Here is a 26986-nt window from a genome sequence, read left to right on the forward strand (position 1 = left end):
AGCATGTCTGTCTAGGCCTCCATCTTGGCAGGAAGTCTGAAATGCATCTTTTAATTATAGATGTTGACTTGTTCTCAATTACATTATGTGTCCATGGATAAATATATGTTGTATACTGACAGACAAGATTCAACATATATTCCTGTGTTTCCTTCTTATAGACATAAATGCTGAGGAGCCTTGTTCATATAAATAAGTACATGGCCATGGAAAGAATTATAATAGTAGTTATCAATTCCTCAAACTTCTAAATTATGTACCTCAAATTGCACTATACTCTAATGTCAAAAAACATTTTTTAATGATCTAAAAACTGCAACCGAGGTTAGGCCTTCCTTAAACATTTTGGAAGCACTGTCTTAGAAATCATTTGTCTTGCAAAGTTTTTGTTAACCAGTACTTATAATTAATTCATTGTTTCCCAACATTTAAAATTATCCTTTGGTGGGTTTTTTAAAAAAGATTTTATTTCTTTTTAGAGAGACGAGAAGGGAGGGAGAAAGAGGGAGAGAAAGATCAATGTGAGAAACATCAAATGGTGGCACGTACCTTGACCAAATCCACAACCCAAGCCTTGATTGGAATCGAACCAGCGACCTTTTGCTTTACGGGATGACACCCAGCCAAATGAGCCACACCAGTCAGGGCCCTTTTTTTGTTAAAATCCTCACCCAAGGATATGTTTATGGAGGTGAGAGACAGGCAGGCAGACAGGCAGACAGACATTGATATGTGAGAGAAACATCAAGAGTTGCCTCCTGAGCCTTGGCTGCTGTGGCTCAGTGTATTGAGCATCAACCTGCGACCCAAGTGTCTCTGGTTCGATTCCCAGTCAGGGTACATGACTAGGTTGCACGTCAGGTCCCCAGTTGGGGGCGCGATTGAGAGGCAACCACACAGTGATGTTTCTCTCCCTCTCTTTCTCCTTTCCCTTTTCTCTAAAAATAAGTAAACAAACAAATAAGTAATTTTTAAAAAGGAGTTGCCTCCTCTATGTGCTCTGACCGGGGATCAAACCCACAGCCTCTTGCTGTACGGGACAATGCTCCAATTAATGGAGCCACCTGGCCAGAGCAGCATTCTTTTTTTTTTTTTTTTTTTTTAAGTTGAAGAAGAGCAGTTGTAGCAGGAGATGCCTTAACATCAGAAGCATAATCATATTAGTTTTTGGAAAGGTTATAGTAGAAATTTAGAATCTAGATATTGATTCCTTTAAGATCATTTATGCCCTGTATGGGTTTGAAAATCTTTTTGTCATCCTTGAGTTGTATAGATTGTTTATTTGGACACTGCTGGACTAGAAGTTCTCAAAAAGTTTCTTTAGCATTCTGATGCTAAATCCTAAATGACATAACATATTCAGGATTTTTGTGGTAGCCATGATGATGATGATGATGGGGAGGAAGAGAGTTAATTTTGAGATTTTGTATTTGTTTTTTTAATGTTGAAATAAAATGCCAACATCTTCTTTTTTCTTTTTTTTTTTTTGGAACTTAAGGTTTCTGAACACTATGAATGTTGTCCAAAATGTGGAAAAGAAAAAGAAATTAAGACCAAATGCCAAAGTTGTGGTATTTTTCCTAAGGATTTACAGAGAAATTGCAGACAAGCTATAACTTTGAATGAATCAACTGGACCATTATTAAGAACTTCAAATCATCAGAATTCTGGAGGACAGAAGTCACAAAACATAACATCAACAGTCAAGAAGTTTTATGGCAACAGTGTGGGAAAGGTCCCAGTTGATATTATTGTGAATTGTGATGATAGTAGACAGAATTATTTACAGACTAATGGGAAAGTTGTTTTACCTAAAGCAAAAGGAGCCAAAATTACAAACCTGAAAGAAAGGAAAACAAGCCTGTCAGACCTAAATGATCCAAGTAAGTGTTTTACTCATTTTGGAATTATTTATATCAGTCCAATATTTTTCACATATATTTTGAAGTAAGCCTAAGTATTTTTTGAGAAGTGTGATTTTGATTTGTATGTGCTTCTGTCAGTTATGTAACATTTTTTGGGTAGATGCTTAAAACTGTCTATGTTCTTATCCTTCATAAATAACAAAAACACAGAACTTGATCCCAGTCCTATGTCAAGTCCAGTTATGCCCAGCTTTCTACCTTTGGCCTAGTTAATTTAATCTCTCTGATTAAATGAATACATTTCCTCATTGACAGTGTTTTTGAGGGAGTAAATGAGATAACGTATAAAGTGCCTAGCATAGCCCAATAAAATATTTTACAGATGGACTCAGTGAAAATTAGTTTCCTTACCACTTTGTTTCTCCCTTAAATCTTTTTTCCTATCTTTAGACATGTGAGCATATGTGTATGTATATGGGACACAGTCCTGTTATATTAAGTAGCAAAAGATTAGAAACAGGGACTGGTTGAATAAACAAGCATACATAGTTGTAAAAGAGGAGAAGATATGATTTAGTATTGTTTAAGTGATTTCTAAGATCTGTTAACCAGATGAATACAAGGTGAATATCAGAGTGTATTTTATGCTACTCTTATGAAGGGTGAGAGAAGAATCTAGATTTTTTTTGTTTTTGATTTTTGTTTTTGTTTTTAATGGAAAGATATTTCAGAAGCCGATTTTAAAAGTAGTTGGTTGGAACGTGAGGAAACAGTATGGGAATTAGAGATAGAGGCTAGATGTCTCCAGATATACTTGTTGTATAGATTAGACTTTGGAACCATATAAACGTTTTATATGACTATAAAAGAAAAATAAATCGCAAAGTTTTATTTTGATTTAATTTTTTAAAACATTTATTTATTGATTTGAGAGAGAGAGAAACATTAGTTTGTTGTTCAACTTATTTATGCATTCATTGTATGTGCCCTGACCAGAGATTGAACCTGAAACCTTGGCTTATCAGCACAATGTTTTAACCAACTGAGCTACCTGTCCAGAGCTAACTTGCAACTTCTAAAACACAAAATCAAAACCAAAGTGAAATAAATGAATGTCATTGTATATGTAGTTCGTGGCTTGAACACACAGAGGAATTATTTCAGATGGATATAATTGAAACAATATTGTGGTTGTGCATCCTAATGTGGGATATTTTTAAGGTCAAACAGAACTACAAAGAAATCCTAAGTATATTCAGTAATATTGTTATTAACATTATTGGTATGGGGATTTTTAAACACATTGATAAAACAAATAAGCAATTATATTCTTGTCTTCAGAAACCAAATTTTTAGTTAGAGAAAAAGGAATACAAAAGTAAAATCAAATATGATAAATCAATATCTTACAAATTCACATTTGACTCAGAAGTAGTATTAATTTATTGTATATTACCTCTTTATAAAAAAATTCTATTTTTTTGATATGCTATTATAGTTGTCTCAATTTTTCCCTCTTTGTCCCTCTCCACCCTGCACCTCCACTCTCAGGCAATCCGCACACCATTGTCTGTGTCCATGGGTCATGCACATATGTTCTTTGGCTACTCTGTTTCCTATGCTGTACTTTACATCCCCATCGCTATTCTGTAACTACTAATTCGTACTTCTTAATCCCCTCACCTTTTTAGACTATCGTCCCGAGCCCCCTCCCATCTGTTAACAATCAAAACATTATATCTATGATTCTGTTTTCATTATGCTTGTTTATTTTGCTTTTTAGATTCAATAATTTATATATAAGTATTTATTGCCATTTTTATTGTTCATATTTCTTATCTTCTTGAAGAAGAGTCTTGAATATTTTATATGATACTGGTTTGGTGGTGAACTGCTTCAGCTTTTTCTTATTTGGGAAGCTCTTTATCTGTTCTCTGATTCTAAATGGTAGCTTTGCTGGGTAGAGTAATCTTGGGGTAGGTCTTTGCTTTTCATCACTTTGAACTCTTTTTGACAGTCCCTTCTAGCCTGCAAGGTTTTCTTTTGAGAAATCAGCTGACAGTCTTATGGGGGCTCCCTTGTAGGTAACTAGCTGCTTTTCTCTTGCTGCTTTTAAGATTCTCTCTTTGTCTTTAATCTTTTGCATTTTAATTATGATATGTCTTGGTGTGAGCTTCTTTGTGTTTATCTTGTTTAACTCTGTTCTTTAGTGAACAGTTTTGCAAAATGCATCATTTTTCAGGAACACTGTGTCCTTTGCAATAGTAGAAATCGTATATTTGGCACTTAGCAGATGCTTAATAAATACTGGCAAATTATTTATAATTAACTATCACAATTTGAAAAAGTGATCCCAAGGGATGATTATGTTGACAATGAACCAAGTTAAAAGAAGTTAGCAAGATCACTTGACTTTTTTAGAATATAGAATCTGTAAGTCATTTTAATTTGCATGATATATTTATCACTACTATTTTATAGAAACAGAAGCCAACTTTTCATTTTCAAAGATTGATGAACAATCATCCATTATTTATTGAAGCTGAAGAACAGGAAATTATACTTGCTTTTTAAACCATTTGGCAATTGTAAGAAGCTACTGGTCACAAAATGCACGTCCACGAAACTATAGTCCTATTGGTAACCTTTGGTTTGAAAGGGCCATAGAGACACTCACTGCTGGCAATCCTGCCCTGTTTACAGCCTGTGTAAAAATGTCATCCTAGGCACTTTGGGTTTCGTTGCCTTCCTTGATGAACTCCATGTATTGTACTGCCTCACTCAAGGTAGTCGGAGTGAGCAATACATCCACTCCCGAGTTAAAAACATTCTTAAAATCGTTAGCAATGAGTCGTCTCACTTCCTGTGCTTTGATGAAATAATTCTCATAGTTTTCTTTTAGTAAGAAAAAGTTTCTTGAGAGAATTCTTCCTCTCACCATGTAATTAAAGCCTTCTTGCCTGGTTGCAGTATACATGGCTTTAGTAGATACATTAATGTCATATCTGTCACCATATTCTAGCCTCTCAAATCTTGCTATATTTGATGCCACTTCTGATGTATGCAACACATGGTAGCAGACAATCGAATAACTGGTGTGGGACAGGGACATTTCAGTTACTTTGGCCTGCTCAGATTCAAAGAGTTTAGTGGCTTTGGACCAAAGAGATTGTACTTCACTGATAATTCTGGTACAAGATATTCCTTTGGAATTCCTATACATAGTTTGCTTACATCTGTCAAGCTGGGAAGAATAGATGGTTTAACAGGATCTTGTATTGTGATAGAATCTTTGTAGCCATCCTAAGCAAGTACCAAAGCAAATGCTGCTCGTCCACGCATCTGATTAAGATTCCGGGCCCATCCATCGAATTCAGCAGGGGAATGAGACCATAATGAGAAACTAAACCATAGCTTGGGGGGTTTTGTTTGTTTGTTTGTTTTTTTAAGTATATTTTATTGATTATGTTGTTACAGTAGTACCAGTTTTTCCCCCATTGCTCCCCTCTGTCCAGTACCCCTCTTCCCCCAGCATCCCACCCCCTTAGTTCATGTCCATGGGTCGTGCATATAAGTTCTTTGGCTTCACCCTTTCCTATATTCTTTATTTTTTTTAAGTATATTTTATTGATTATGTTGTTATAGTAGTTCCAATTTTTTTCCCTTTTGCTCTCCTCTGCCCAGTACCCCCTTCCCTCCAGCAATCCCACCCCCCCTTAGTTCATGTCCATGGGTTATGCATATAAGTTCTTTGGCTTCACCCTTTCCTATATTATTCTTAACTTCCCCTGTCTATTTTATACCAACCAATTATGCTTCTTAATCCCTGCACCATTTCCCCATTTCTCCCCATGCCCCTCCAGCTGATAACCCTCCACATGATCCTCGTACCTGTGATTCTGTTTCAATTATGGTTTGCTTAGTAGGATTTTGTTTTTATTTTTTAGATTCTGTTGTTGATAGTTATGAGGTTCATGTCATTTTCGTGTTCATAGTTTTGATCTTCTTCTTAAATAAGTCCCTTTAACGTTTCATATAATAATGGCTTGGTGATAATGAACTCTTCTAGCTTTACCTTGTCTGAAAGCACTTTATCTGCCCTTCCATTCTAAATGATAGCTTTGCTGGATAGAGTAATCTTGGTTGTAGGTCCTTGCTTTTCATCACATTGAATACTTTTTGCCAGTCCTTTCTTGCCTGCAAAGTTTCTTTTGAGAAATCAGCTCATAGTCTTATAGGCACCCCTTTGTAGGTAGCTCTCTGCTTTTCTCTTGCTGCTTTAAAGATTCTCTCTTTATCTTTCACTTTTGTCATTTTAATTATGATGTGTCTTGGTGTGGTCCTTTTGGGGTCTAGCTTGTTTGGGACTCTGTGCTCTTTGAACTTGTATGTCTTTTTCCTTTGCCAAATTTCAGAAGTTTTCCTTCATTTTTTCACATAAGCTTTCGATTCCTTGTTCTTCCTCTTCTCCTTCTGGCACCCATATGATTCAGATGTTGGCACATTTAAAGTTGTCCCAGAAGTTCCTAAGCCTCTCCTCATTTTTTTCAATTCTTGTTTCCTCATTCTGTACTGGGTGACTGTTTCTTTCTTCCTTATATTCCAGATCATTGATTTGAACCCCGGTTTCCTTCCCTTCACCATTGGTTTTATGTGGATTTTCCTTTGTTTCACTTAGCATAGCCTCCACTTGTTCCCTTATGCATTTGCCGTACTCAGGTGTATCTGTCAAGCCTGTGAGTATTGTTATCACCAGTTTTTTGAATTCTGCATCTGTTAGGTTGGCTGTCTCCTCATCGCTTATTTCTCCCACTGAAACCTTAATCCTTTCCCCCTTTTGGGCCATACTTCTCTGTCTCCTCATCTTGAGAGGTTCCTGTGTTTTTGCCTTTGTGTCTTAGGTAGAGCTCTTGCACCTGTTACATTGCAAGGGGAGGAGCCTTAGGGATCCGTCAGTACAGGGCGACCTGCTTCACCATATTGTGGTGCTGTATCTGGGGGAGGCATCAGAGAGGGAACAATGCCGCTTGCTTAGCACTTGCCCCTTTCCCAGGCACCTCTTCCACTTCTGCATTGGACTGGCGCCCCTCTAGCTGCTGCCCTGGCCATCGTTCCCAGAGTGGGTGGGTCTGCAGATGTTACAGAACTATGGGGGCCCTTTAAACAAGCAGACTCTGCTGAGAGACTGGCAGTTTCTTCCTCCACTCCAATCCCCACTGGTCAGCACAGTCAGAAGCAATGAAGCTTGATTTTCCCTGGTGCTGAGACAGTGAGTTGTGAGGTCCGGTGAGGAGCTGGGAAAGCTCCCCAGGTGTCCCTCCTGACTTTTTAAAGTGTGTGACTGTGCTTTCTACTGGCCTGCCATTGCCATGGCCACTTCTGCGGCCACGACACCGCATCCTCTCCACCCAGGCTCCGCCCCTCCTACCTGTCTGGATGAGTATTTCTTCTTTATATCTTTGTTTGTTGGACTTCCATGCAGTTCGAGTTTCTGGAACTTCTGGTTGTCTCTAGTTCTGAGGTAGTTGTATTCCTTCTTAGTTGTGGAGGGAGACCCAACGTATCTGTCTAGGCCTCCATCTTGGCTGGAAGTCCTCCATAACTTGGTTTTAAACTAACATCCCCATGGTGGGCAGCTGGATTTCTGGTTGATCCTCCTTTATCTGATCCTAAAGCTACAAAGCATGTGAACACTGATAACAGCTGCTGCACTGCTTCCTAAGCTTCCTCCCACTGTAAGCCAATAAGCCAATTTAATCGTCTTCTTCACCATGGGGCCTCTGCTTTCTCTTTTCTCTGTACTGTTTTGAATAACTCCAGGGTTTTTTAACTGCTCCGAATATACCTTCTGTGCCCCCAGGCCCCATAGCAAACTCATCTAAGTTTGTTTTTTTCATTAGGAGAGCTCCCTGATATAACAACTTCTGAAATACTGTGGCGTTATAATGTGACACCGAACCTTTCAGTGTGTTTGATGCACGTGTTGTCTCAATGCCAGACGTGCTAAAGTTGTCTTTGACTGTGACAGGAATCACATCTAACTCCCCCAGTGAGTGACCTTATATCTTTTCCCTGATTCTTCAGCTTGCTTTAAGGCTGTCTCTTCTGATACAGTAATGTAAGCACTTAGAAACTTGGTCTTCTTGATTAAAGGAGAGACATTTTCAGCAGAGCTCGGTTGGAGTAATTTGGCCTTCTTTCAGTGCCACAGAAACTTCTCAGAGGGTGCAGTCCAGCATGGTCCTCGTGCCCAGCATGCCACTACAGGGACCAGGTGACTAGAAGGAAAAAAAGCTTAAATAGAAAATAACTATTTCCTAGTTTTTCCCACAGAAAATGCCTAGAAACAGTAAGTAACCCTGGTATAGAAACAAACAACCCCTGTTCTCACATTTGTGGTTTTGAATATCATATCCCACTAAAAATAACCCAAGCTCTTCACAGAAATTGCTGGCTGAAGGTCTGCAGCATTAATGTATGAATAAACCTAGATCATCTAGTCATATTAAGAAACATGGAAGCTGTGAAAAGAACATAGGAGCTAAAATGAAAGAGCACCTGTTGATCAATGATGGGACTACTTTGGTCAAAAACAGAGTCATAACTACTATTTTTTGAAATATGTCAAATATGTTAAAATCAGTCAGTTTAATGATATCCCCTAATTTCCCCCCAAAGAAATACTCCATTGGTTATTTTGGAGATTGTTTAAGGTTCTTAATCATTAGTCTGAAAATTGGCAAATAAAGGGGATAAAATTAAGCTTTTTTAAAAAACCTCTGAACTGTCAAGTTCTGTTTTAATTCAGTTCAATATAAAAACCTTAGCCCATACCAGTACATTAGCTTATTTCTTAAAACAGTTTTAAAAAGATACTTTATAGTGGCAGTGCAGCATACCTCTGTTATGTTATGATACTGTTGCTATTAAATGAGTATTTTATGATACATTTTAGCATTATACCAATACTATAAATATGGTATTAAATATTGTTAATATTATTTGAATCTTTTCTAATTGTGAGGGTTTTTTTAAATGGTAAGATACGAAAAATACCTCTCACTTACTAGGCAGTTAATGTGTATTTTTACAGAGTCAAACTTCAGATAGGAAACTTAACATTGTGAGGAAGTTACCAAGATGATGGGAACTGAACATTAATAAGGCTAAGTTCATAAGTAACAAAATACAAAATAAATACTATGTCTACATCAACTGTGTATTATGATACTATAAGGAAATAAATTGATGTGGTCCTTAGGTGTATTAAGCAGTTTACTATTCAAGCTTAACCATTATCAACCATGAATTAAAACCATAAAACATAAATTTGTTCCCTTGTGCTGAAAAAAAATTATAAACTAAGTACTTTCCATGTAAATATTTGGAAAAATGTGTTCTGTTTTAAGAACATTTCACATTGTTAATAAAAGTTATCAGCTCTGACTGGTATGACTCAGTGGATTGGGTGTCATCCGGTAAACCAAAATGTCAAAGGTTTACTTCCTAGTCAGGGCATATGCCTGGGTTCCAGACCAGGTCTCCAGTTGGGGGCTGTGCAAGAGATGGCTGATTGATGTTTCTCTGACACATTGATGTTTCTCTTTCTCTTTCCCTCCCCCTTTCTCTAAAAATAAATAAACTTTTAAAAAATAATAAAAGTTATCATTTATTGCATGCTTATATTCCCTGTTTTGTGATAAAGTTAAATAGACTGATCTATTTAATTTAGTTTTTATAATTATGTGAGGTAGGTACTAATACATTCCATTTTATAAATGAGGCACTCTAGGATTAAAGAGATTGAGTAAATAATATATACATATGGACTATTGGAGTGTAGATTTTAAAAAGCACTTACTTTCCTTGGCCCTGGCTGGGTAGCTTTGTTGAGAAGAGCATTATCTCGATATGCCAAGGTTGTGGGTTCAGTCACCGTTGAGGGCATGTACCAGAATCAACCAACCAATGAAGGCATAAGTAAGTGGAACAACAAATCTCTACCCCACCCCCCGACCTTCTGCCTCCCTCCTTTTCTCCCTCTCCCTCAAACCCTCTTTCTCTCTCTAAAATAAGTGAATAATAATAAAAGAAATAAAAGGATTTAAAATAATTTTTTTCTGGTTCCAAAGTCTGTTTTCTTAATATTCTTTTTTTTTTTTTTTTTTCAGATTTAATGTGTTTTATTGATTAAATTATTACATTTGTGCCAATTTCCCTTCCCTCTGCTCCCCTCCACCCGGTGGCCCCCCTCCCTCCAGTTGTCCCCCCCTTTTAGATTATGTCCATTAGTTGTGCATACAGTTCCTCCCAACCTCTCTCCGTCTATTCCATTCCCTCCTACCTTGATCCCCAATTCCTATATCATCTCTCTCCCTTTCCCCATTCCCCCTCCCTGTTGACCTCCCCCCAATATGCTTCCCGTACCCACAGTTCCTCTTCCACTCTCGTTGCCTATTTAGTTTGCCTTTGTTTCATCTCCCTAGCTTCTGTTTTTTTTTTTTAAACCAGTCCCTTTAACATCTCATATAACAGTGGTTTGGATCTAATGAACTCTTTCAGTTTTATTTTGTCCTGGAAACACTTTCTCTGTCCTTCTATTCTGAATGACAATTTCGCTGGATAGAGTATTCGTGGTTGTAGGTTTTGGATTTTCATTACTTTGAATATTTCTTGCCAGTCTCTTCTTGCCTGTAGGATTTCCCTTGAGAAGTCAGCTGATAGTCTGATTGGGACCCCTTTGTACATAATTCTTTTCTTCTCTCTTGCTGCTTTTAAGATTCTCTCTTTATCTTTAATTTTTGACATTTTGATTATAATGTGTCTTGGAGTGGTTCTCCCTGGGTCCAGTCTCTTGGGAACTCTCCTTGCTTCCTGGACCTGCAGGTCTATTCCCTTCCCCAAGTCTGGGAAGTTCTCCTTTATTATATTTTCACTCAATTTTTCAAGTTCTAGTTCATCTTCCTCATTCTCTGGCAAACCAATGATTCTTATGTTGGGTCTTTTATAGCTGTCCCAGAGGTTTCTGATCCTTTCATTGTTGCTTCCCATTTCCTCTCGCTGCATTGGTTGACTGCTTGTTCCTTCTCCATATTCCAGTTTGTTGAAATGAACTCTGGATTTTATTTCCTTTCCTTCTGTCTCGTATGCTGTTTTGTTCCTTTCGTTATGAAAGTTTTTCGCTTCTTTCATATCTTTTTCCTGCTCTTTTGTGAATTCTGTAAGCCACCTGATAACAATGGCCCAGAACTGAGCCTCTGACAGGTTTCTTATCTGTTCATCTGTCAGGTTCTCTATCTGCTGCCTGGTGAGTTGTGTTACCGGTATTTCTAAAGTTGCCTGCCTCATTTTGACAGATGCGTTTTGTTTTCTTGGGCTGGCTGTCGGGGGCAGTGCCTGTGTACGCGTCACAAATCAGCGACCGGCCGGCGCCTGCCTGTCCGCGACCTATTTCGCAGCTCTGTGGTGCTTTCTTTGGGGGCGGGGGTCCAAGATGGATTCACACAGTTATTCAGCTAGGAGACCGGGATCCGTCCTCCCGCCCCCCCTGGGCCTCACTGTTCAAGGCGATGCGGCGGCCGCTCTCCCCAGCTCCGGAGTCGCGCACCGCCAGGGGCTTGCGTAGCTGGGACTCCTCGCCGGGGTCGCGCACCGCCAGGGGCTTGCGCAGCCCGGATTCCTCGCCGCCCGCCGCTCCGGGTGCGACCGCAAACAGCACTGCCCACTTTAACTCTTACCTGCCCAAATGGCACCGCTGGTTTATAACTTCATATGTTGGACTTCCGTGTAGTTTTATTTTCTGGAATTTCTAGTTATCCTTTGTTTTGAAGTAGTTGTATTCCTCTATAGTTGTAGAGGGAGACCTAGCGTGTCCGTCTAAGCCTCCATCTTGGCCGGAAGTCCTGTTTTCTTAATATTCTTAATCATTCTTAAGTTTGTATTTCTATTAAAACAGTAATTTATTATGAAGCTTGTGTTGTGAGTGTTTAAATAACAAAATATACAATGTCTCAGTAATGATAAATTCTATGTAGAAAAATGAAGCAGGTCCAGGTAGTAGAGATTGACAATTGTAAGGTATCAGAGATGGTACTATTTTAGATAGGTGGTGGAATAGGCACCTTTGATAAAGACACTTTTGAACAGAGCCCAGAATAAAAGAGGAAGATACACCGGTACTTATGGGAACATGTTTGGAATAATAAGTACAAAAGACCCTGTAATTGTGTACTTGGGTTGTCATAACAGTACCACAGACTGAGTGGCTCAAACAATATAAATTTATTTCCTCACAGTTCTGGAGGCTGGAATTTCAAGAGCAAGGTGTCTTTAGGGTTGGTGTGTCTGTTGAGGCCTCTCTTCTTGCCTTGTAGATGGCTGCCTTTCTCTTTATCCTCACGTGGCCTTTCTTCTGTGCGTGCATGGAGAGAAACCTCTGGCATCTCCTCTTTTTAATAAGGTTACTAGTCCTTTCAGATTAAGGCTTCACCTTTTTTACCATATTTAATGTTTATTAATCTCCTTATAGGCCTTATTCCCAAATGTAGTCAAATTGGGGATTTAGGGGTTCAGCATAGAATTTTGAGGGGATACAGTTCAGTTTGTAGCAGACCCTGATGAAGAATTTTAGATATATATTAGAATATATTGTATATTTTATGTAACATTAAAGCAGCTATGAACAAATTTTTATCTTTATGACATCACATTTGTACAGTCCCCATTTGCTTTGCAGATACAGTGATATTGAGCAAAACTCATTTAGTTGAAGTTAATAAAACAAGAACTAGTAGTATAGGTCTCTGCCTGTTGCAGCATTGGGGCTTTAAAATAAATTTTTGATATAGTACCTACAGAAGTTTCAATGTCTCTGAAACACCATAAAAATAATTGTAGGTAGGACACTAGGCACTGTGCTAAGCCTTTTACATATTTGTATGTTCTCGTGACAGTCCTTTGAAATAGGTACCGTTATTACCAACTCAGTTTTACAGAAAGAAAAAGGTGGGGCAAATAGCGAGAATGTGACAAAATCCTAACTTACAAATATTTGTAAATCTGCTTAGACCATCTAATCCTACCTGTTCTGTATTCTGTCAATAAAATAACCAGTTCTGAAAAAAGATCCAACTTAAGCATTTGCTTCTGAGACTGGACAGCAAAATTTAAAAAGACAGTAAAAAAGATGCTGGAGATGATGCCTCTCGAGGACATGTATACTACTCAAAAAATATTAACTAAGCATTTATGTGTTGATTATTAAAAGAAAAATTGCTCCTAGAAGTTTATGCATTTTTCAACAGATGGTTTCTGTGTGCCTTTTTTTTTTTTTTTTCCCTTTTGTTCCAGGTACTGTTTTAGACTCTGGGAATATAGCAGTGGACAAGGCATAGTTTATGTGTAGTGGGGAGACAAATGAGCAAGTAAACATTCACAACAAAAACAGAACTTTTAAATCACTTGATGTGAATAAACAAGTGCCCATGTGCTTACTTTAAAAAAGATGCTTTAAATTCAGTCATCAAGCAAAAAGGGATATCTAAGCTAATATTTGATGAGAGAAGTGCAAGGAGTTAGGGGAATTGAATTCCAGACAGAAACAAGCTTGTGATGTTTGAGTAACAGAATAAAGGGCTATTTCTTTGGAGCATAAAGGAGAGAAAATGGAGTAGTTCAAGAAAATTGGAGAAGTAGGCAAGGGACAGATTATGTACATTTATAAACCAGAGTAAGGAGTTAACATTTGTCTCAAGTGCAGTGTGGGTGGCTCTGGGGAATTATGATATAGAGTTGGGTATGATAAGATTTAATAAGTGCAAAGTATAAGAGTCAATTACCTTCAATATGTCTTTTCTTACCCATGCTTATTTATTTAATAAGATTAATTGAGCAGTAAGCACTAGTCCAGATTCTCCTTAGGACCAATTCAGATTTTAGTGATTTCCTGTGTGAGATAAAATTATGTGGTCATGTGAAGATTAACACATATTTAAAATGCATGCTATTTTGTGAACAATTTGTGTGGGGATTACGGTCATACCTTTGTGTTTTTAAACTTTGAAATAGATCTACTGATAAAACATTTAACTTGTGTATGTTTCTTTGTGGGTGGTGATAATGGACTATAGAATCAATTTCATATTTGTATATTGTGAAAAAATGCTTTATTTTAAATTATTTTCTAAATTTAACTTTTCATCAGAGTAGATTTTATCTTCATTTGTTTTTATTAATCTCAGATCTGGAAGCGATCCAAAGCAAATTTGGTATATCCTCCACTTTGGTAATATATTTACATTCTTAATATAAATATATATAATACCAGAAATGAACTACATGAAGTATTTAACATTTTTATAGTTATTTTGTCCAGTGACGATGATGATGACAATGCCAGGACTAACAGAAGAGAGAGTGTATCTCCTCAACCTGCTGATTCAGCATGTTCTTCCCCAGCACCATCCACTGGAAAAGTAGAAGCAGCATTAAATGAAAATACCTGTAGAGTAGAACATGAACTAAGAAGCAGTCCAGCAGATTCAGAGTTAAATACAGTTCGGTTGCCAAGAAAAGCAAGAATGAAAGATCAGGTACTTTAACATTTGTTGATATTTATTCAGATTATGTCTCCCCTTTGGGATGCAAGTATTTGTTTGGAGCCTTATTTGACAATGTTAATAGAAAAAGATGAATTCTTAAGAGAGGCTTAAAATACTACTTGGAAGATTATTTGGAAGAACATTCAATTAAATTGAAGTTTAAAATGTAAAATATTCAGCAAGAAGAAACAGTATTAACCTTACAACAAAATATAAGTATAAACAAATGTACTTCTATAATTTGAGGACAAGGAGAAGTCATTTTAACTTGGGTGTGTTAAATATATCATAGTTCTATTGTATTGTATTTAACTATATAAAATTTTCAAAATATTCAGATCGAAAACTTAAAAATTATGTCAATAGACAAACAATAGAGCCAGAGAAGAATATTTATAATGCAGATGACATACACTGTTAATAACTGTAATAGACTATGAACTCTTAAAAGCTGAAGGAAAAAAACTACCACATGAAAAGGGCAAATTAGTAAGGCAGTACAAATTAAGGAAAATGAAATATAACCATATTCTGAACAGACTTTCAAAATTAATACAAAATCAATTAATACATACTGCTGGCAAGAATCTGAGGAAAGGAGTACTATTGTAATTTGCTGATGGAAAAGAAAGTTGTTATGACCTTTGGGGAAAGCAGTGTAAAAACATCTATTGAACAATTTTAAATGTATACCAAATGACCAAATAGTTCCTTCCTTAGACTCAATTTCAAAGGAATCCTCCCTCTACAGTACATAAGCTGTATGTATTAACATGATTGTTGCCATACAACTGCATATGAAATCATTGACCATTAATATGGAAATGGTGAAGAAATTATGATATATCTACCTCATGGACTATTATGCAACCACTGATAATAAAAATTAGAGCTATAGCAATGACTTGGGGTTTCTGCATGGTACTGTTAAGTGCGAATACCAAGATGCAAAAGTATGTGCATATTTTCTTATTTTTGTAAAGACATTTTAAAAAAATAAAACATTAAAATTATATATGGTTTACATATACATGTCAGGTACTATAGGAATATAGATAAAAACATGGAAGTATACACATTTGGTTGTTAAGAAGGGAACCATAAGAAATTAAAAATAAAAAGCAATTATCAGGATAAAAGAAAATAGATTAATATTTTTAATATAATCTTGAAGGATGCCTTTCCAAACATTCAGCACAAGAAATAAATAGTAAAATGAAGAGATGAATAGATTTTATTAAAAGAAGAGTACAAAACAGTGTACCAAAACATCATAAACATAATTTAACAGGTAAATAAATGCAAATGAAGAAAAAATAGTGAAAAATATGATGGAGTGTGAGATTGTCCTTTATATATTTCTAATTTCTTAAAAATCAAAAAATAGAAGCAAACCTTAGAAAAATAATGAAAATGAATAGAGTTCAATAAGGTAGTAAAGTATTGAAAGTGAAATTAAAAAATACATTTCATTAACTAATTGCTAAAAAATTTTAAAGTACAACAGTATCTCATCTTAGTGTTTGGCAAAATGAAATGTTGGGTGTGTAAACTGGTAAAATAACTATGCTGGAGGGCAGCTTGGCAGTAATTATACTAACCAGGATTTAGCAGCAAAAATGCTTCTTAGAGAATAGTGTGTCATGGGAAAAGGTCAGAAAGAACTCAGATGTCAGCATAGGAGAGTTCAATTGAATAAGTAATGCATTCCTATATGACAATTTGTGAGTGAACAGTGTTCAGCCTGGCGCACTGAACAATAAGTGTTCCTCAGAGATCTTTTAGAGGCTCCTTAGGAGGGTATGGACGACCCCAGTTCTAGATTCAGTATCTACTATGAATTCACCTGGAGCAGCTCTTAAATTATCTATTTTATTATTGAGCTAAATAACATCTCATTTGAAGGAAGAATTCTAAAGCTAAAAATTCTTCTTTAACACTCTGATAGTTTTTTATTAATATCTGAGAAAATATTTATGATAAATCTTGAAAGAGAGGTTTACAGGTATAAATGTGTTATTGTTTTAGTATTTTTTCTTGTAACACAGATCACAGAAATGTCTATAGGTGTAATGAGAATAGGCCTATCTCTGCATTGCACATCTTTTTTTCTCTTTTTGTTAATCAAGATGATGTTTTATTCTCTTGATGATAATAAAGTTTTAATGTAACTTTAATTACTTTTAGTTTAAATTACTTATATAAAATATTATTTTATATTATGATTTATTTGCATTTGGATTTGACTGAAATCTTAATTTAACAAATCAAGTAGTTTAAAAATTTTAATATTTAAAGAAGCATCCTTTTGTAATGCAAATAACCATATCTCTAAATTACCATTTTCTCTATAAAGATTTGTTCATTTAATCCAAGTACTATAACCACTGCCACTATTACTAGCTGACTTTTATCCAGTATTTTACTGTGCATGAAGCACTGTGCTAAGCTGCTTATAGGCATTAGCTCATTGGAATAGATATTCTTACTCTTCATATTTTTAGTTTAGGAAACCAAAACTTATGGAGTTAAGTTTACAAAATCAGATTATTAAAAGATGGTATCACTGTGATTTGAAACCAAATACTCTGATTCCAGAGTACCATTTCTCATTGCTGTGCTCTTCTTTGAATTTCAAGTAATAAATAGATAAAATATAGCTATGTAAAATAGAAGGGTTTACTATTAATATAAAATGAGTACACTTTTACTTTGACACTGCTGGAGAGATATTAATCTTATATTTTGATGATCACATTTTTGATTTTAGGTCTTCTTTGCATATTGTATACTTGGTTTGCAGCCTTGTTATAGTAACTTACTAAGTGAAAATTATTTCTTTTTCAGTTTGGCAATTCTATTATCAGCACACCTCTAAAGCGTCGCAAAGTGATTTCTCAAGAAACTTTAGTTGATCCTGTATCTTTAAGATGCCAAAGTCCCTATGACAGTGTCATTTTAAACTGTCGAAGTATACGAGTAGGAACACTCTTTCGGCTATTAATAGAGCCTGTAATTGTAAGTACATCCTTAAGCGCTCATTGTACCAATTATAAAATTCAAAATTCTATGGCTAATATGTAATATTTTAAAGTTTGTAAGTTAAATATTAAATTTAATAGAATATTAAAATTATTTTGAGATTTTATATTTATATAAAATAAGAGAGTAAAAAATTTTATGATAGTTAAGTGTTCATGATAGGGACATATTCATTGTAGGAAGACACTTAGTATTTTCACTGAGGTAGAAAACCCTCCAGTATGTTAATTTTTTATTCTTATGCCAGCTCAGTGCATGAAAAAGGTATTTTAAAGAACATAATGACAGAAAGAAGAATCCAAGAGTTTTGGAGTCTGCAAGAACATGTCTTGCAGCACTAAGACTCCTAGAAATAGATTACTGGACTACAATAGCCACCCAAAAGGCACTGGACTACACTGTCCACAAAACCCAAAGTACTTTCTGTAGTTCTCTTATTTTTATCTGTCATATGTTTTGTTTTGTTTTTTCCTTTCTTTTTTTACTACTACCAATCCAGTTCAAATGGGTATTTTCTCCTTGAATTGTAATGTAATCTCCTTATCTAGCCTACAGGTCATCATTTTTCTTCTAATATTGTTGGTAAAAAAAATCTTTCTTTAGCACTGCACTTATTTTATAAGACTTATTTTATAATTCCTTAACTTGGTGTGCCTGACTATCCATTTTTAACCTTTCAAACTCTGTCTATTAGTATTGTTCTTTATACATAAATTGGTATCATTAAAAAACATTGTGTCATATCAGGAAATTTAAATGGTAGCTCTGTTATTTAAGTTATAGTAAATAATAGCTATTTTCTAGGATTCATGATTCTAGGATAAATATGATCAAAGGGGGGCAAAAATATATTGTTGGTCAGTTTATAGTAGAAAGTGAAATATGGGTCCAGTTTTTTGTGAGAGAAAAGCTATATGGGAATCCAGCATTTTTTTCTTTTTCATAAAAAAAAAAAAAAAAAACCACTATAGCTTCTCACGATTTAAAATCTAGAATGTTTACCTGGCTGGTGTGGCTCAGTGGATTGAGTGCCAGCCTCTGAACCAAAGGGTTGCTGGTTCGATTCCCAGTCGGGGTACACGCCTGGGTTGTAGGTCAGGTCCCCACTTGGGAGTATGCAAGAGAGAACCACACATTGATGTTTCTCTCTCTCTTTCTCCCTCACTTTCCCTCTCTCTAAAAATATATAAATACATATATAAATATATATCTATATTTATAAAAAACTAGAATGTTAAGTACCCCAGAGAGTTAAAGCAAATTATATATAGGTTATTCATTATTGATCAATAACATTGTTATATATCAGGGTTTTCAGGGATTTATGAAGCCTCTGTTTTGTTATAAGCCTTCATGGTACAGATTATCTTTCCTGGTACTGTCAGGTAACAAAAATGTTACTCTGTGTCTCTATACTTCCGAAATTTCCAGGGAAACTATGTAGGTTTTATGGTTTTTCCCCACATTATTTAGACCACCATTATTCAGAACTCCTTGGTATGCTAATTAAGGCTGATAGTTGAGACATTTAGTTGAAAGTTGCATAGTCTCAAGGCTATGTAGCAAAACCTGTATCAAAATTTGAATGAACTTTTTTTTTAGTATGTTTTATTGATTATTTTGTTACTGTTGTCCCAATTTCTTTTCCCTTTGCTCCCCTCCACCCAGTACACCACTTCCCTCCAGCAATCTCACCCCCCTTAGTTCTTGAATGAACTTTTTTATGTGAAATTTACAGATTAGTATATATATTATCTGGTGAAGAAAAACTAACTGAATTTATTTTAGGAAATAAAAGGCAGTCCGTGACCAGTGTGGCTCAGTTGATCGGGTATCATCCCACAAATCGAAAGGTCACCAGTTGGATTCTTGGTCAGGGCATGTTGCCTGGGTTGCGAGTTTGGTCTGGGTTGGGGCTGCGAGAGGCAACCAGTTGATGATCAGTGTTTCTCTCTCAAGTCTCCCTCTCTCCCATCTGTCCCCTCTCTCAATAAATAAAGTTTACCAAAAGAAATAAAAGGCAGTATGTGTAATATAAAAATGCATTGATATAGATTTTTTTAAAAAATTAAATGCTAACTGAAATATTTTAGCCAAAAAATAGTTGTGCATATAGTGTGTAAGTTTATAATCTATTATTAATTTTCCTTGTACTGTGGCATTTTCCTAGAGAACATTTTTGATAATTTCTTCAGATAGTATATTAAAAGATGAATTGACATTTTCCTTTTGAACCTAATTTTTATTATGTTTTGCAGTGAAACGGTTTATATACTATGTCATTATTCTGAGAAACAAATTTCAAATATTTTTCTATTTTAAATGTTTTATCAAATTTTCTAGCCATTTTTTATTAGGAATTAAATTATTTTAAATTCACCTAGTGATTCAGTTGTCACCATCTAAAAGTACCAGTTTTATTTAAAAGTGAATTTTTTTATTTAACAGGAGAAAGACTTACTAGGAAGATCATATAATAATTACTTTTATATAATTTAGTTCATACATTTTTAAATGGCAGATAATATCATGCAACAATTTTATTCAAATGCTCCCACTTTAGTGTTTATATCTTTATTATTGCTACTTTTTTGAGCCATCTAACATTTTTCTAAAGCCTATAACTTCAGTTCCTATGTCTCCAATTAACATATTGCATTCCAGTGAAACCAATTAATATATTACTTTTAAATATGATTTTAGAATATATGGTGACATTCTAGAATTTGCAGTGTTGTAATTACTAAATTTCTTTTATTGTCTTGCTTCCATTTTTTTACATTGTGAAAAATTTCATACAAAAGAGTTGAAAGAATTTTACAGTGAACATTCATAAAAATTCTAGCTAGATTCTGTTATTAGCATTTTACTAAATTTGCTTTTAATGTTTCTATTCATCCCTCTATGTATTGACCCAGCTTAATTTTTAATGCATTTTGAATTTCTTGCCTCCTTCTTTAATTCTTTTACCTTATATAAAGACTCAAAATGAATATTAATTCAGGGAGTATCAAGCTTAATAAATGTTTTCTCCACATTAAAATAGTTAGAAAATTACCTTTAACCACCAATAATAACTACATAGTCCAGTTTGCAGAACCCAGCTTAGATTTTTCAAAGGCCATGTCATGGAGAACAGAGGGAGATTTCTTTCTGGTCTAGACAAGAGTAGACAAAAGAGACTAATGTAATGTTACCTTGACAGAATCATTGATTGGGGAAACGTTAAGGGAGCAATAAAGGACAATTTTGAGCAATTGGGGCAATTTGAATATGAACTCAGTTTCAGTATGAACTGTATATTGAGTGAAGTTAATTTTGATTTTCTTAGACCTTGCAATGAACCTTTGCCTTTATGCTGGTTTAGCAAAAGGGAAATTACTATATACATAGAAAGAATGATTGAATAGGTATTGCAAGATACTAATAGTTAGTGAATCTGGGTAATGGTATTCAGGTATTCATTATAATATTCTCTCAACTATTTTTTGAAGTTAAGAGAAATAAATCAATAGTATAAGAATGTTCTCAGTAGTTGAATAAAAAAAGATGCAGCCTAGCCCTGGGCAGTATGGTTCAGTTGGTTGAAACATTGTCCCATAAACTGAAAGGTTGGAGGTTTGATTCCTGGTCAGGGCACATGTAGGTTTGGTCCCCTTTTTGGGCATGTATGAGAGGCACCCTATCGCTGTTTCTCTCTTACATCAATGTTTCTCTCGCTGTTTCTCTCTCTCCCTTCCCTTCTCTCTAAAATCAATAAGCACATCTTTGGGTGAGGATTTAAAAAAAAAAAAAAAAAAAAGGTGAGACCTACCTTTCTGAGAGATAATTTAGGAGTGGGGAAGATATTTTATCTTATATTTAAGCACATGGTAGATGATTCAGTTCTGCTCTCTGTAGTCTTGAGTACCAAATAGTGTCTACTTACGGTGTTTATAGAAAAATCCTCACAAATCTAGATTGGCACTAATTTGTCTTTTTTTTTTTTTAGTTTTGTTTAGATTTTATCAAGATACAGCTAGACGGTAAGCTATTATATGTCTTCTTAAGCTTTGTTTACACTAAAGCACTCCACAGGAATAAAAGATTAAATAATAATCATAGAATTCATTAAGATGATTAGTTGTCATATATCTTCTTAACAAAAGCCATATCTTAATAGTGTAATTTCATTCTGTAACATCACAAAACCTATTTTTTATTTTGCAAATATTCTTCATTAGAAATCTCTTTTCATTTAGAAAAAATGTAGAAGCATTTTTAAGGTAGTTATAAAGACTTTTCTTCATTTCCAACTAAAAGTTACTATTTACAGACATAATATATGTGTTTAATTTTAATCTTGTATTTTCTTGCAGTTCCCTTCATTAATGGTTTTCCCATTTTAAGAATTGGTTTGTTTTCCAATTGTCTGTTTTTCTCCAGAACCAGAAAATGATCCTGTAGGGATTACCTTAAATACCTCTGATCTAACTAAATGTGAATGGTGTAATGTCCGAAAATTACCAGTAGTGTTTCTTCAGACAATACCAGCAGTTTATCAAAAGCTGAGCATGCAACTACAAATGAATATGGAGGATAAAGTTCGGAATGATTGTAAAGGAATAAATAAGTTAACAAGTAAGTTATGTGGAATGGATTATAATAATACATATAATTCATTGACTAGCAGAATGTTGAGTACACTTTGATAGATCCCTTAGATATGTATTACATTATGTTATAATCCTTACAGGGACCTTTTGTAAGATAGATATTATTTTTCCCATTTTACAGATGAGGAAAAGCCCATAAAGTGGAAGGTATGATGATAAAACACAGGTTTACCCATTGAGCAACTTCTCAGAATGGTTAAAACTTAAGAAGTCTGCACTTTTTAACACCATATTGCCTGAGTAAAATGATTAATTTCTTTTTTTCAATTAGTTTACTTTCAGTATTATTTTGTATTGGTTTCAGATGTACAGCATAGTGGTTAGATAAAATGATTTTTTTTAATGCACTAGTAGGTGCTAAGTCTAAATCAACCGTATAAATCTGGAATTATTGAAACTTAGCCTGGATAGGAAGTTTACAAGTTCATAGAATGGGTCTTCAATCACTATAATAAATGATATGCTGCTAGAGTAATGTGTTCTGATTCCTTTCTCTTCATAATTTAGTTGACAGATAACACCGTCACTAGTCTTTATTTCGTATTTATTATAAATCCACTGTATGCCAAACATTATTTTGAACATTGATACTAGGATTTCTGGTGATATTCTTGGAGTAACTAGTTGTTACTCTTCTGGTTCGTAGGGTAGAAATCAATCCATTGAGCCACACCAGCCAGGGCAATAGTTGTTACTCTTTTTCTAATACCTTCCTATTCAGTTATTTTCTTTTAAACTTTCATTGATATTTCTTTTCAGATTTGGAAGAACAGTATATAATTTTAATTTTTCAAAATGGCCTTGATCATCAAGCAAACGCGATATTTGAAAATATCATTACAGCAATTGGTAAAAAGAATAATGTGTCCAATTTTTTTGCAAAAATTCCCTTTGAAGAAGCCAATAGCAGACTTGTTGCCTGTACAAGAACCTATGAAGAGAGCATCAAAGGAAGTTGTGTGCAAAAAGAAAACAAAATTAAAAATGTAATTGTTTTTTAATTTTTTAAAGTACAATCTTAAATAACATATAGCTTTAAAGGGAAATATGTTTTATTGTAATACTAGTCTTTTCAGAGTTAGATCTTTTTTATTTCCATTTTAGAATTATTTGCTTTTATATGCAATTTGTAAATTGTCTTGTGTCAAAACACAATGGTGTATAAGTGACTACAGACACAAATAGTGCTTGATACTGGTCTGAGAAGCATTTTTTAGTTCCTTTCAACACTCTGTTCTTTTTTTACTTTTCATCTCTTTTTCTCTTATCCTTTTATCTTTTTCTCTCACTTTCAGCATACATATACATATACTGCTACATTCCAATCTTTTATTACCCTCTTTCTTAAATTTGCTGGTGGTTCCCAGTGATGCCATGGGCTTCAGTACAAGCAGAGAAATTTTGGTCCCTTATGTATTTATATGTAACATGTGTGTACATAGTTGAAAACTTGGGAAGTGAAGAATACCTACCATCCTGACTCTCAGTATATGTAGCTAATTTTAGAGTAAGTAATATAGTAGGTAACTCTGAAGCCACCTGAACCAAAGGCCACAGTGCTATTGTAACATGTAATATAATGTTAAATAATACAAATATAACTTAAATACTCTAAATTTGTCCTATACCACAGCAGTTAAATTTTGCTGGCTTAACTTATTAGGAACACTTAAAAGTCTTTCAACCTGGCCTCATCGGAGAAGAGCTATTCATACAGTTAGTGGTTTGAGGGAAAGAACAGAAGAAGGAAGGGGAGCCATTCCTCTTCTTTTGCAGAATTCTCTGTAGGAGTTAGTACCAGAGGGAAAAAGAGCTCTTCCTTGACTCTGGAGTACTGAAGCTCATTGGACTGTGTTCCCTCAGCCTCTGCTCCGATATTGTATGGATTGCCTAGCCGTTGAATTTAGGTAGGCCTCCACTGCCTGAAGGAAAAAATACTGTATCTGTTCTTTGGATTATATTAATATAATCTAATTTATTATGGGTGGTAGAGATTTTAGAGAGACAGGATACCAAAAACAATTGTTATAAAAATTGGAAGAGTATTACTGAACCAGAAGTTACAGATTTAAAAAATAAAAAGTAGACTAGTTTTTCCTGTTTATTTTAATTTTTAAAAATCATGCATCATATTTTAATTTTTTTAATTGAAAAGCATTCTCTCTTCGTGCTTGCTATATTTATTGAAAACTTCTACAATAGACTTTGTGAATTGATTATTCACTTTCCTTTTCCAGGTACCCCTAGAATCTAAAATACAACTTAAAAGCAAACAAGAGTTCCAGTTTTTTGATGATGAGGAAGAAACTGGAGAGAGTCACACCATCTTCATGGGTCCTGTAGAAAAGTGAGATAATTCCTTTACATTTGGAACACTCTTAAATTTCTTTTCTGTTTTATTACATTGCAATTATATATACATATATATTTGATAATCTGCTTTTTAAAAAAATTCTTGTTACAGATTGATAGTATATCCACCACCTCCAGCTAAGGGAGGTATCTCCGTTACTAATGAGGACCTGCACTGTCTAAGTGAAGGAGAATTTTTAAATGATGTTATTATAGACTTTTATTTGAAGTAAGTTAATTTTCTACTAACCTCTTAGTGAATCTGTAGCATTCTATAATATATATCTTTGTTTTCTAGAGTCAAAACAGTTTGGAATTTGAATTCCATCTTTGCCACTTACTGTGGGAAGTTATTTAATGTCTACCTATGCTTCATTTTAAAAATGAGGAGAATAATACTATCTAAAAGGGCTATAAGGATTAAATAAGATAATACATGTTAAGCACTAGGAAAAATCTCTGGCACATGCAAAGTGTTCTGAAATAATAGATTATTATGTTGTTATTTTTACAGTGTTTTAAGCCTTTAAAAATTGTTACTACCCCGGGTTAGGTAATCATTTCTTGAGCAAACACAGAATTATGCTTTTACTTATTTCCTTCAGTAAATGTTCACCAAGTACCAGCTATGTACCAACTACTGTGTTAGTAGTTTATGGTCTTGTAGGGAACACAAATATGGGATTAAGTATTGATAGAAGACAAAGTAAAAAAAGAATTCTTCATTGTCTTGAGGTTGGGAAATATGAGGGACCAAGAAGCTTTCCTGGAAGAGCTTACATCATGACCCAGTATACACATGCATATACATGTATGTGCAGTGTGTTTATACATGTATAAATTTGTATGTGTTTACTGGTTTGTGATATAAAATGGTGCATATATGAAACAAAACAACTTAGGTATAAGTGTGCCTGGTGCTCTCCAGTACTTGGTTTATTCAAATGTATTTCTTGAAACAATTTAAAAAATCTGATTGTTGAAAGCTGTTGAATGATTTTATAGCCTATTAATGATTGCAATCCATTGTTTGGGGAAAGAAAACATTATTATAAGAGTGATAGTTTTTTTTTTTTTTTTTTTTTTTTAAGAGTGATAGTTTTGATCAGAGAAGTGATATATAGTAATTCAGTTTCCTTAAGATCATTTTGACAAGCATTTCTGTTGTGGACATCTAGATGAGAGATGATTTAAAGAATTTTAATTACGGTGATATAAACCTAATTAAGTCATTTTAGTTTGAATGAAATGTTGTAAAATGTAGAGTTGTTTAGCAGGACTCCAGGTCTGAATGAATGGATATGAAGAAGGATAGAAGTGGATGCCAAAAAAATCCTACTTTTCTGACTTAGAGGGAACTGCTGAATGATTTTGCCACTAACTGAAGCAATTAATGCAGTAGCAGAATAGGTCTGAGTAAGAGAGAGGGAGATACTCTTTTTTAGATATCTGATACAACAAAAGGGACAGTGTCAATGAACAGTTGACTATATGGTTCTGGATGCCAGTTGAGTTCTTGCCTGGAGACATAGAGTTAGGAGATTTTACTTTGCAAGTAGTAGTTTAATTACGAGAATTGATCAAATTGTCTAGGTAGGGATACAAAATGAGAAAAAGAGCTATAAGGACAAAACCTGGAGAGTAGATTTAGATAAACAAGGAGGAAAGAACCTCCCATGAATAAATTCTGAGGGTATTTGAGGAATAAGAACAAAAATCCAGATAGAGTAATGATAAAATTGAAGGGAAGTGAAAGCTTTAAAGGAGGCTACATTTAGTGGTATGAGTACAGCAGAGGTCAAGGCAATGAATGCTAAGTAACTTTGAGGTTACAGTGACCCTAAGCTAACTAAGGTCCAGTGTTGAGCCAGACTTCATCCTGGTTTATGGGGGACAGTGAGGTATTCTTCCCCATCTCCATCTGGCGGAGGTGGTACCAGTGGAGACCTAGTGGGAAGTCTTCCACCCCCATCCATCAATAACATGGAGCCCCTCTATATTAATGGTGGCTTAGTGGAGAACCTGAACCTCCACCCCCCACCTGACAGTATTGAGGTGGTACCCACTTCCAACACTGAAGTGTGGTGCCAGGGAAAGCCTGGTTAAACACAAAAATTAAATGAGATCCAGAGTCTTATAAAACCCAAAATATTGAGCTTTTAACTTAAAATTATTTTTCTCACCAAAAACCACAGAGATTTCAAACTGAATGAGAAAAGACAATCAATAGATAATTGACATGGAGATGGCACAGATTAGAATTATCTGAGAAAGATTAGAAAGCAAAGTGGATTAAACAACACAGCCCAACTATGTCCTATTTACCAAAAACCTCACTTCGAAGATAATGATATAAATAAATTGAAAGGAAAAGGAGGGGAAGATATACAGCATGCAAATATTAAAAGAAAGCAGGAGTTACTGCCCTGTCTGGTGTGTCTCAATGGATTGAGTGCTGGCCTGTGAACCAAAG

The 26986-nt window shown here is 34.8% G+C and overlaps 1 protein-coding gene and 1 pseudogene across 1 annotated transcript in view; one reads left to right on the forward strand and one right to left on the reverse strand.

Annotated features, from left to right (window-relative positions):
- SENP6 (SUMO specific peptidase 6) overlaps nt 1–26986 on the forward strand; it is a 110883-nt gene that overhangs the window by 61718 nt on the left and 22179 nt on the right. The window contains exons 8-15 of the mRNA XM_090282677.1: nt 1499–1883; nt 14226–14455; nt 17312–17482; nt 21498–21531; nt 21932–22126; nt 22921–23147; nt 24399–24508; nt 24626–24742. Of these exons, the coding sequence (XP_090138803.1) occupies nt 1499–1883; nt 14226–14455; nt 17312–17482; nt 21498–21531; nt 21932–22126; nt 22921–23147; nt 24399–24508; nt 24626–24742 (1469 nt within the window). The remainder of the gene's footprint in view (nt 1–1498; nt 1884–14225; nt 14456–17311; nt 17483–21497; nt 21532–21931; nt 22127–22920; nt 23148–24398; nt 24509–24625; nt 24743–26986) is intronic.
- Nucleotides 4336–8104, reverse strand: LOC150007335 (glutamyl-tRNA(Gln) amidotransferase subunit A, mitochondrial-like; annotated as a pseudogene).

This window comes from Furipterus horrens, unplaced genomic scaffold (assembly GCF_987537825.1).
Source record: "Furipterus horrens unplaced genomic scaffold, mFurHor1.1.pri manual_scaffold_6, whole genome shotgun sequence".
In the NCBI taxonomy this organism is placed as follows: domain Eukaryota; kingdom Metazoa; phylum Chordata; class Mammalia; order Chiroptera; family Furipteridae; genus Furipterus; species Furipterus horrens.